Source organism: Mobula birostris, chromosome 3 (genome assembly GCF_030028105.1).
Source record: "Mobula birostris isolate sMobBir1 chromosome 3, sMobBir1.hap1, whole genome shotgun sequence".
Lineage (NCBI taxonomy): Eukaryota > Metazoa > Chordata > Chondrichthyes > Myliobatiformes > Myliobatidae > Mobula > Mobula birostris.
In genome coordinates, this window is record NC_092372.1 from 208,418,845 (window position 1) to 208,431,648 (window position 12,804).

At 39.9% G+C, this 12,804-nt stretch overlaps 1 protein-coding gene across 3 annotated transcripts in view; it reads left to right on the top strand.

The window, feature by feature from the left end:
• The window catches only part of lmbr1 (limb development membrane protein 1), a 213,207-nt gene that overhangs the window by 104,803 nt on the left and 95,600 nt on the right, over positions 1 to 12,804 (top strand). For all 3 annotated transcript variants that reach the window (XM_072254043.1, XM_072254044.1, XM_072254045.1), the window contains exon 9: positions 4,352 to 4,424. In XM_072254043.1, the coding sequence (XP_072110144.1) occupies positions 4,352 to 4,424 (73 nt within the window). The remainder of the gene's footprint in view (positions 1 to 4,351; positions 4,425 to 12,804) is intronic.

Here is a 12,804-nt window from a genome sequence, read left to right on the forward strand (position 1 = left end):
GCCTCTCATCATCTTATACACCTCTATCAGGTGACCTCATCCTCATCCTCCACCACTCCAAGGAGACAAGGCCATGTTCACTCAACCTATTCCCATAAGGCATTCTTCCCAATCCAGGCAACATCCTTATAAGTCTCCCCTGCACCCTTTCTATGGTTTCCACATCCTTCCTGTAGTTAGGTGACCAGAACTGAGCACAGTACTCCAAGTAGGGTCTGACCAGGGTCCTATACAGCTGTAACATTTCCTCTTGAACTCAAACCCATGGTTGATGAAGACCAATACAATGTATGCCTTCTTAACCACAGAGTTAACCTGCGCAGCAGCTTTGAGTGTCCTTTGACTTGGACCCCAAGATCCCTCTGATCCTCCGCAGTGGCAGGAGTCTTACCATTAATACTATATTCTGCCATCATATTTGACCTACCAAAATGAACTATCTCACACTTATCTGGGTTGAACTCCTGCCACTTCTCAGCCCAGTTTTGCATCTATCGATGTCCGGCTGTAACCTCTGACAGCCCTCCACACTATCCACAACACCTCCAACCTTTGTGTCATCAACATATTTACTAACCTGTCCCTTCACTTCTTCATCCAGGTCACTTATAAAAACCACGAAGAGAAGGGGTCTCAGAACAGATCCCTGAGGCACACCACTGGTCACCAACCTCCATGCAGAATATGACCCGTCTACAACCACTCTTTGCCTTCTGTGGGCAAGCCAATTCTGGATCCACAAATCAACGTCTCCTTGGATCCCATGCCTCCTTACTTTCTCAATAAGCCTTGCATGGGGTACCTTATCAAATGCCTTGCTAAAATCCATTTCCACTATATCTACTGCTCTACCTTCATCAATGTGTTTAGTCACATCCTCAAAAAATTCAGTCGGCTTGTAAGGCATGCCTTTGACCAAGCCATGCTGACTATTCCTAATCATATTATGCCTCTTCAAATGTTCATAAATCCTGCCTCTCAGGATTTTTTCCATCAGCTTATCAACCACTGAAGTAAGACTCACTGGCCTATAATTTCCTGGGCTATCTCTACTCCTTTTCTTGAATAAGGGAACAATATCTGCAACCCTCCAATCCTCTGGAACCTCTCCTGTCCCCATTGGTGATGCAAAGATCATTGCTCAGCAATCTCTTCCTTCGCCTCCCACAGTAGCTTGGAGTATATTTTGTCCGGTTCCAGTAACTTATCCAATTTATGTTTTCCAAAAGCTCTAGCACATCCCTATTCTTAATGACGATATGCTCAAGCTTTTCAGTCTGCTGTAAATCGTCCCAACAATTGTCAAGGTCCTTTTCCATAATGAATACTTTGCTTCAGTATTCACTAAGTACCTCGGCTACATCCTCTGGTTCCATACACACTTTTCCACTATCACACTTGATTGGTCCTATTCTCTCATGTCTTATCCTCTTGCGCTTCACATATTTGTAGAATGCCTTGGGGTTTTCCTTAATCCTGCTCACCAAGGCCTTCCCATGATCCCTTCTGGCTCTCCTAATTTCATTCCTAAACTCCTTCCTGCTAGCCTTATAATTTTCTAGATCTCTATCATCTCCTAGTTTTTTGAACTTTTCGTAAGCTTTGCTTTTTTTTCCCTTAACTAGCTTTTCAACAGCCTTTGTACACCATGGTTCCTGTACCTACCATCTTTTCCCTGTCTCATTGGAATGTATCTATGCAGAATGCCACGCAAATGTCCCCTGAATATTTGCCTCATTTCTGCCATACATTTCCCTGAGAACATCTGCTCCCAATTTATGGTTCCAAGTTCCTGCCTGATAGTTTCATATTTCCCCTTACACCGATTAAATGCTTTCCTGACTTGTCTGCTCCTATCCCTCTCCAATGCTGTGGTAAAGGAGATAGAATTGTGATCACTATCTCAAAAATGCTCTCCCACTGGGAGACCTGACACCTGACCAGGTTCATTTCCCAATACCAGATTAAGTGCAGCCTCTCCTCTGTAGGCTTACCTACATATTGTGTCAGAAAATCTTCCTGAACACACCTAATAAACTCCACTCCATCTAAACCCCTTGTTCTACGGAGATGCCAGTCAATATTGGGAAAGTTAAAATCTCCCATCACGACAACCCTGTTATTTTTGCACCGTTCCAGAATCTGTCTCCCTATCTGCTCATCATTGTCCCTGTTACTATTGGGTGGTCTATAATAAAACACCCAATAAAGTTATTGACCCATTCCTGTTTCTAACTTCCACCCACAGAGACTCCGTAGACAATTCCTCCATGACTTCCTCCTTTTCTGCAGCCGTGTCACTATCTCTGATCAGCAGTGCCACACCCCCATCTCTTTTGTCTCCCTCCCTGTCCTTTCTGAAACACCTAAAGCCTGGCATTCTTAAGTATTTATTGATCAAAAGTACAGAAAGATTCATTCAAATGATATACACACAATCTGCTGGAGGAACTCAATATGTTGAGCAGTGTCTGTGGGAGGGAAAAAAATAGTCGACGTGTCAGGTTGAAGCCCTACATCATAACTGAGAGGTGAACTGGCCAGCACAAAGAGGAAAAGGGGATTGGCAAGAAAGGATTCTGTGTTGATGGTGGACTGAAGAAGGTGTAAGGTGATGGGGCAGGTAGTTCAGAATCAGGTTTAATTATTACTGGTATATGCTGTGAAATTTGTCTTTGCAGCAGCAGTACAGTGCAATACATATAGGAAAAAATGTGAACTATGGTAAATGTATATATATATTAAATAAGTAGTACAAAAATAGAAATTAAAAAAAGTAGCTAGCTAGTGTTGATGGGTTCAATCTCCATTCAGAAATTGGTTGGCAGAAGAGAGGAAACTGTTCTTAAACTGTGGAGTGTGTTCCTTCAGGCTTCTGTACCTCCTTCATGATGGTAGCAATGAGAACAAGGCATGACCTGGGTGATGTGGGCCCTTAATGATGGATGTCACTTTTTGAGGAATCGCTCCTTGATGGTCTGGATACTACTGAGGCTAGTGCCATGATGGTGCTGACTGAATCTTATTTCGATCCTGTGCACCTCCACACCCTCACACTACCATACCAGAAGGTCATAGAGCCAGTTAAAATGCTCTCCACAGTACTGATGTAGACAATTCCAGGTAAGAGAGGTCAGCGAGAGTGGAATTTGAAGACTCTGGCAGGTGAATGGTAGATAGAGCCAGATGATGAAAAAGAGTAAAAAGATGAGAAAACATGCTAGAGTAAGGTGGGGGGAAAGATTTGTGAAGGTGGATGACAGCTGCTGGATAGAGATGAGCAGGAACACGAAGTGCTATCAGAGCTGGATTCATAAGGAAAAGAGATTAGGATGAGAGACCTGTTGGAGCAGCAGGGAGAGGTAATCAACAGTTGAAACCAGAGTAAAAATAACCAGTGTATGAAGTGGCTGGATGGAACCAGAAGGGAGGAGTGGACAAAAATGCGTGAAGGGAGGCTGAGAAGAGGGTAGGAAGAGGATCAGCAATGGGAGATCAGAATGAGAAGGGGGAAGAAAAGGTGAGGGGGAAGGAAGAGAGGCAAAAGGGAGGGGGACTGAATATTCATGCTATTGGGTTGTAGAGTACCTTGGTGGAATATAAGGTGATGCTCTTCTAGTTTGCATTTTGCTTCAGCCTGGTTGTAGAGAAGATCAAGATAACACAGGTCAGTGTGGGAATGGAGAGGGGATTTGAAATTATTGGTAACTGGGAGCTCAGGATGGCCATTGCAGATTCAGCGTAGGTACTCTGCAGACTGTACTTGATCTCATTGATGTTGAAGCCACTCTGGGAGCACTGAATGCAGAAGACAAGAGCTGCATGTAAACCCTTGCCCCACCTGGAAAGATTGGTTTGGTAGCTGGATGGTGATGAGGGAGGGATTGTAAGGGCAAGTGTTGCATCTTCTACAACTCAAATGATGACAGGAAAGAAAGGTTATAATTATTAGGTAAGGCTGGAATATTTGGGAGTTTCAACAGTTGGAATTTTTGAGCAGAAGGAACACAGAAGATCATTTTCCAGTTGGTAAAATAGTCTTGAAAGGTTTGGAATTTCACTCAAGGGATAATATATAATATTTTACCAAGAGTTTATCATAAACAATGGTTGAGAGATTTTTTTTACTAAATGAAACTGAACAAATAATTTTTTTTAAAGTATATAAGCTATACAAGGAAAATGCAAGGAATTGCATTTGGATAATTTCAGCTAAATTCCAGCTACCAATTTATAAATTCCCCCATGTTTGCTGGTTCAATGATGTAACAATTCATTTAATTTTGTAGGTATTTCAATTAAAACTGTGACCAGGAACTGTTTTATTTAGCTTAACTGTTTATAATTTCAGATTTTAGAGGACCTGGATGAGCAAATCTATTGTACCGGCCTTCAGGAGGAAGCACTTATAAGGAGATTAAATGGTATGCAGTCCAGACTGGTAATTTTTTTTTTGCATTTTGGCAGATAACTGATAAGTTGCACTGAGAACAGATAATTTATTGAAATGATAAACTGCATGAAGCTCTCAGTTTTCAGAAGCAGTCTGATTTATATTAGAAACATTAGGCTTTGTAATGGGATTAATGGTCACAATTCCAGAAGAAAAGGAACAGAATGTACAATCAATTTCTATCACAGCCTTTATTAATTGATAACCAGATTAACTTTTAGCTCTTGGTTCTCCTGAGATGGTAAGAAAGCATCTATGAACCTCCTATTGATGCTATTTATGAGCACTATGAGAAGTAAGGAGGAGAAAAAATATATATTTTGGCCTATTTGTGTATTGTCCGAATCGGCTTAATTACAAATCTATGAATCAGAAGTTGGCTACTCAGCTCCCCGTATCTGCTTCATTGTTAAGTAAAATCATGGCTGATCTGATATGACCAGTTCTAAATTCCCCAATAAGGGAAACATCCTCTCCATATCCACCACTTCAGATCATAGATGTTTCAATCAAGTCCCTTCTCATTTTGCTAAACTCTAGCTGACACTAGTCAAACTCTAGTTTACCCGATACGTCGACTGTACTTCGTTCTATAGATGCTGCCTGGCCTGCTGTGTTCCACCAGCATTTTGTGTGTCTAGCTGACACAAGTCTAGATTGTTTAACCTGTCCATTCTAGGGACTGGTCAAGTTGTTAACCTGCTCAATGTTATTGTACCTGCCTTAACCATTTTCTCTGGCAGCTCATCCTCTGTGTGAAAAAGTTACCCCTCAATTCATTTTTTAATCTTGTACTTCACAAAACATAACATCTCCTCCTTGCTAACAATCAACATTGGTGAAGCTCAAGAATGCATACTTATCTCACTGTTCTACCTCTCTACACCCATGATTGCGTTGCTAGGCACAGCTCATTTGCCATCTTTAAATCTGCCGATGACACAGCTATTGTTGGCAGAATTTGATGGTGACAAGGAGGTGCAGAGGAGTGAGGTAGATCAGCTAGTTGAGTAGCGTTGAAACAACAACTTTGCTCTCATTTTCAGTAAGACCGAGGAATTGATTGTGGAATGGGAAGTTGAGGGGAACACACACTAGTCCTCATTGAGAAACCAGTAATGGAAAAGATGAGAGTTTCAAGTTCTGATGTATCAACATCTCTGAAGATCTATCCTGGGCCAACGTATTGTTGCAAAGAAGGCACAACAGTGGCTATATTTCATTAGGAGTTTGAGGAGACTTGGTATGTTACCAAAGACTATCACTAATTTCTACAGTTGTACTGTGGAGAGCATTCGAACTAGTTGCATCTTTGTCTGATAAGAAAGGCCCACTGCATAGGATGGGAAAATGCAGTAGGAAGTTTGTAAACTCAGCCCGCTCCATCATGACACTAGCCTCCCCAGCATCTTCAAAATGGATAACACGAGAGGGCACAGTTTTAAGTTGCTTGGAAGTAGGTACAGAGGAGATGTTAGGGGTAAGTTTTTTAAGCAGAGAGTGGTGAGTGTGTGCAATGGGCTGCTGGTGACGGTGGTGGAGGTGGTTAAAATAGGGTCCTTCAAGAAACTCTTGGATAGGTACATGGAGCTTAGAAAAATAGAGGGTAACCCTAGGTAATTTCAAAAGTAAGTAAATACATGTTTGGCACAGCACTGTGCTGTGGATTTTCTATGTTTCTGAAAGGCAATGCCTTAAAAAGGCAGCATTTGTCATTAAGGACCACCATCACTCAGGACAATAAGAAATAAATGTATTTCTTACTGTAGTTTATAGTTTTATTGCAATGTACTGCTGCTATTAAACAACATATAGTGATTGATATTAAACCTGATTCTGATTCTACTTCTCACTTTTAATCTGTTTTCTAGTTTTTGGTCGCCTTTCTCTGGGAACAAGAATGTGCATTCACTGTATGATTTTGTACACCTTTATCAGGTTACAGCTCAGTCTCCTACACACCATGGTTTAAAAAAAAGTCCAAGCCTGTCCAACCTCTCCCTGAAACTTAGGCCCTTAAGTTCCTGGTAACATTATTATATACCTTCTTTGTACTGTTTCCAACTTAATGATGTCTTTGCTATATCAAAATACCTAAAACTGTATACAGTACTCCACATGTGGCCTCACTGATATTATGTACCACTGCCACATAAGGCTCTAACTCCTATACTCTGCGCCCTGTCTGGTGAAGGCAGTGTATCAGAAGCTGCCTTCGCTGCTCTGTCTTCCAACACCATGATCTCAGAGAACTATGTACTTGCATTCCCGGGGCCCAGGCATTTCTCAAGGTTAGGTAGTTGGACTTTCACCTGTGAAGATGGTTACTGACTAGAATACTTGAATGTTGTCTTTGTCTTGCTGCCTACAGGTCTGATGGTTTTGTTTTCTGAAGAGTTGTAAATAGAGTTAAATATTGGCCATGTCCTAAGAAAAGCAGATGACCTGGAACTTCAAAGAAAATATGAAATGCAGATTGTTTTGCAACAAACATATTTGTACTGCATATACAATATTGATAGTTTGTGAACTTGCTGCTGATAACTTATTTTTGTGCTTGTTATAAAAAGATGCACTGATAAATGTTTAACCGTGGGTGGCTTCATGGGCTGTGCACGTCCTCCGCGTATAGATACATGAAAAGACATTGTGATGCTTTTAGCAGACTTGTTGAACTTTTGATTATTCTCGTATATTTCATCCACTGGGTTAAGGCCAAGATGCTCTATGCACCAAGTAACTGGTGTAATGATGAGAAGTGACTGTTTTCTATTTAAAGTAAAACAACAGCGAAGATCTAACGAATGATGACAATAAAACATCAGTTTTCTTCTGATAAAAACAGAGCTTATTGAACAAATGAAGATCAACTGATTTTCATGCCTTGCAAATATAAAAAGAAATTGTACTTTCATAGTGGATATTTGATGTTTTAGTCTTTATTTGGATTATTTTAAAAACTTTTCCTAAATAAAAATTTAAAGATGTTTATGTACTTGAGAAGGCAAAAAGAAGTACCATTTCTTATCATAGTGAATAATATATCATTTTTGGCAATATTTCCATTTTTAGACACAACTTCCAGTATTTTTTGGTTTGACTGAGCACAAGTTTCACCTATTAACATATATGTCACCACAATCATTTTGCATGGGTTATGTAGCCACGTGCCATTTTGCCCTACCAGTCATGTGAATATTTTATGTTTAACTTGTCTCTCCTGTCACCTTGATCTTCCAACTCCATCAATATTTATACCCTCATTTATTTGGATTCCCAAGAAAAATACCTATATTGTTTGCCTGAATGAAGAGTATACTGACCAATACTAAACTAGGCATGACAACCCACCTCAGAATACTGAAATGTTACATTTATCCAGTTGTGTTATTTGGCTCAGGATGTTGGGCAATATCTAGTAACATGAGGAAATGAATTGTAGCAGCAAAAATGTGGTTTTTGAGGGGGATGGAAAGAATATCATGGACGGAACGAATATCTAACAAGGATGTCATGAACAGAGCAAACACAAGAAGAGAAATAATGTATGAGATCATGAAAAGGCAACATAACGTCATTGGACGTGTGATTAGGAAAGAGGAGTTAGAATGCACGGTAATTATGGGAAAGGTTGAAGGGAAGAAAGCAAGAGGAAGACAAAGACAAATGATGATGGAGACAGCAGCCAGAGAACTGGAAATGAATACCAATGAATTGATCCACTTGACCTGAAACAGGAGTGTGTGGGCCATGGCAGTCAAAGCTCAAACTGGGCATGGTACCTGATGATGATGATTGTTTGCCTGAATCACACCATGATGCTGAGCTGCACGTTCTCACTAGTGTGAGTAAAGAAATTTCTTCAGAATTCCTTACTTGTTTTTTTGTTAGTTTTCATTAATGGTATGAGTGCCATAAGTTGTATACAAAACACTTGGTAATTTTGTGAGTAATGAAGGCTTCAGAGAGATTTTAGTCATAGTCATGAACTACAAAAATGAATGAACCCTTTGACCCATGCCAACCAAGACTATGCCATTTACTGGCAATTGGCCTTCCATACCTTGGTCATTCATCTCCTCATCTACATCTTAAGTGTTTTTCCTTTTGACTCCCTTTAATTTCATTACTGTAGAGAACAGGTATTTTTGATACTGAGTTGTGATGACATAAGTGTACACATGGGGCTTAAGTCAGAGAGGGAATAGGAAGCAAGGTTATGAATAGAAGCAAAATGGAATGAAGACTTGCAACAGTGTGAAAAGCCAGTATCTTTAGAATTGTGTTCAACACCCTAGGAATCCTTGGCAAACCAGTATGTATTCCTTATCCACAGTTTCCCTTGGAAGAAGTGGCTTGGTGTATATTGATTATTTTATTGGACTTCAAGAGACAATTACAAACGTATATTGAAATCATGCATGGATAAGGACAGCAATTTTCTTCCCTGAAGAGCTTCAGTGAATTAGATATGTATCTGAAGAGTGGTACCTGCTCATAAGAGAGGATGAATGTATTCATCAGAGAGATGTACAGTGTATACTGTGACACTGAATTGTATAATAAGATGATCCTTTTCCTATTTGAAACCTAAAACAGGAACTTAAATTTTTGCTTGACAAGATGTAATAAGCTCTGGTGACTTGTTCTTCCATTTGGTTTGATAACTTGACATATTCTTAAAGACCATTTTTGATGATTTCAATGTATGTTGAATAGGTGGAACAATTAAATGATTTATCCTGTATGATAGACATCTCTAATTATAAGAGTGGTTTCCCCCCTGCCTATAGCTATTAGTTCTCCAAGTTCAAGAAGCACAGGGTGTGGTGGGCACAAATGCTTACTTGATCAAAGACATTTAATTTTCATTACCTATTCAATGAAGATGAAAGGTTGTTGTATTTGATGCCACTTACAGTGTTAGGAGTGAACTAATTGGTGTCGCTCTCCCAGTTGCCTGGGGGTGTTAGCAGTCAAGCCACTTGGATGTTTTTCTTTGAGCAACTGAATCTTTGTCTCAGAGCTGGGAAGATAACAAAATTAATCTGTTAATTGATTTTAAATGATCTGTATAGTTGATTCAATTGTGAGCCCACATTAAATATCTGAACAAGCCCAAGCAAGTAAATTTGATAATTTTGTTAGCGAACTATATTACTAATTGCTGAGTTTCTATGTATTTGGGGGAGAATAATTTTTGTAGGATATTGTTAAACATATATCCTGAAGTGACCTGATAGAGATGTATAAGATGATGAGAGGCATTGATCGTATGGATAATCAGAGGCTTTTTCCCAGGGCGGAAGTGAGTAACACGAGAGGACACAGTTTTAAGGTGCTTGGAAGTAGGTACAGAGGAGATATCAGAGGTATGTTTTTTTACGCAGAGAATGGTGAGTGTGTGGAATGAGCTGCTGACGATGGTGGAAGCAGATACAATTGGGTCTCTTAAGAGACTCCTGGATAGGTACATGAAGCTTAGAAAAATAGAGAGCTATGGGTAACCCGAGGTAATCTCTAAAGTAAGTACATGTTCGGCACAGCATTGTGGGCTGAAGGGCCTGCATTGTGTTGTAGGTTTTTCTATGTTTCTATATGGAGTCAAGAAGTTGTGAATATTAAGAAAGATTGACAATTTCTTTAGATCTTGCACAAGTATTTTGTGAACCCCTTTTTTAAATGACCTTATTGACTTTTGAAGCTGACCATCAAATGAAAAGTTCACCGTGTTTAACAATTTTTATTAGTTTTGGATTGTTTTGAGAAGATCATTAATTTTGGGGGAAAATTTGAGAGTGCCACAAGTCTTCCTTTACATTTAATACAGAATAATTAATATACAATATTTTTGTACAGTTACATTGAAAGTTAATAGCTGGGATGTGGACCACAGATTACAACGGGAAATAGAAAAGATGTATCTGAAGGGCAATATTATGATCGTCATGGGAGACTTTAACATGCAGGTCGATTGGGCAAATCAGTTTGGTAATCAGTCTCAAGAGAGTGAGTTTGTTGAAGGCCTGTGAGATGGCTTTTTGGAGCAGTTTGTTGTTGAGCCTGCAAGGGGATCAGCTATACTGGATTGGGTGTTATGTAATGAATGTAATGTAAGTGATTAGGGAGCTTAAGATAAAAGCTTAGGATTCAGTGATCACAATATGATTGAATTCAACTTGAAGTTTGATAGGGAGAAAGTAAAGTCTGACATAGCAGTGTTTCAGGGGAGTAAGGGGAACTACAGTGGGTTGAAAGAGGATATGGCCAAAGTAAATTGGAAGGAGATGCTGTCAGAGATGTTGGCAGAGCAGCAATGGCAAGAGTTTCTGGGGAAAAATGAGGAATGTGTAGGATAGATGTATTCCAAAAACAAAGAAATACTCTAATGGCAAAATAGTACAACCGTGGCTTACAAGGGAAGTCAAAGCTAATGTAAAAGCAAAAGAGAGGGCATACAACAAAGCATTTGGTATCTTTTAAGAGCCTCTTAGATAGCTACATGGAGCTTAGAAAATTAGAGGGCTATGCCGAGCGAAATTCTAGGCAGTCTTCAGAGTAGGTTACATGGTCGGCACAACATTGTGGGCCCAAGGGCCTGTAATGTGCTGTAAAGTTCTATGTCCTACGTTCTATATTCAAACGTTAGCAGGAAGATGAAGGATTTGAAAACTTTTAAAACCATACAGAGAGCTACTAAATAGAATCATTAGAAGGGAAATAGAAAGGATGTATCTGAAGGGCAATATTATGATCGTCATGGGAGACTTTATCATGCAGGTCGATTGGGCAAATCAGTTTGGTAATCAGTCTCAAGAGAGTGAGTTTGTTGAAGGCCTGTGAGATGGCTTTTTGGAGCAGTTTGTTGTTGAGCCTGCAAGGGGATCAGCTATACTGGATTGGGTGTTATGTAATGAATGTAATGTAAGTGAGTTATGAGTTATGAAAGCAAGTTAGCAAACAATATCAAAGTGGATCATAGAAGCTCTTTCAAGTATGTGAAAAACGAAAGAGAGATGAGTGCGGATTTAGGATCGCTGGAAAATGAAGTTGGAGGAATAATAACAGGGGCCAAGGAGATGACAGATGTATTTTGAAGGGTGTGAAGGAAGAGAGGTGAGTGCAGTTACTATTACAAGAGAGAAGGTGCTCAAAAAGCTGAAAGACTTAAGGGTACATAAGTCACCCATACCAGATGAGCTGTACCCTAAGATTCTGAAATAGGTAATGGTAGAGATTGTGGAGGCATTAGTAATGATCTTTCAAAACTATTGGACTTGGGCATGGTGCCAGAGGACTGAAAAACTGCTAATGTCACTCCACTCTCTAAGAAAGGAGGAAGGCAGTAGAAAGGAAATTATAGACCAGTTAGCCTGACCTCAGTGGTTGGGAAGATATTGGAGTCAGTTGTTAAGGATGAGGTTATGGAGTACTTGATGACACAGGACAACATTGGATAAAGTCAGCATGGTTTCTTTCAGAGAAAATCTTGCCAAACGACCCTGTTGGAATTCTTTGAGGAGATTACAAGTAGGATAGATAAAGGGGATGTAGTGGATGATGTATATTTGGATTTTCAGAAGGCCTTTGACAAGGTGCCACACATGAGGCTGCTTACCAAGTTAAGAGCTCATAGTCAGGAAAGTTACTGGCATGGTTAGAGCATTGACTCATTGGTAGGAGGCAGCGAGTGGGAATAAGAGGATCGTTTTCTGATTGGCTGTCAGTGAGTAGTGGTGTCCCACAGGGGTCGGTGTTTGGACCACTTCTTCTTCTGCTGCATATCAATGACGGAACAGATGGCTTTGATGCCAAGTTTGCAGATGAGACAAAGCTATCACAGACATATATTGTGAAATTTGTATATATTAAAAATGAATTGAATAGTACAAAAAGAGAGGAAAATAAAAAAAATTGTGCCAACAATAGTTGTGTCGTCAACGATTTTGTAGATGGCATTTGAACTGTTTCCCTACCCACACAGTTGTGGGTTTAGAGTAGGGGTTCCCAACCTTTTTTATGCCATACCATTATCCCTACCATTTACTAAGGGGTCTGTGGACCCCAGATTGGGAACCCCTGCTATAGAGAGAGTAGTGCAGTGGGCTATCCATGAAGCCTTGAGGTATGCCAGTGTTGATTGTCAGCGAGGAGGAGATGTTAGATTGTGGTATTCTGGTGAGAAAGTCAAGGATCCAGTTATAAAGGGAGGTACAGAGGTTTGGTTAGTCAAAAATTTAACAGTTTGGCGGCTAACTAAAAATCAAGGACCTTGATTGGGTCAGAAACTACAAAGTGTAGCATTTTTGAGGTTTGTTGAGCTGGTGATGGTTAGTGACGGAGAAGTCATA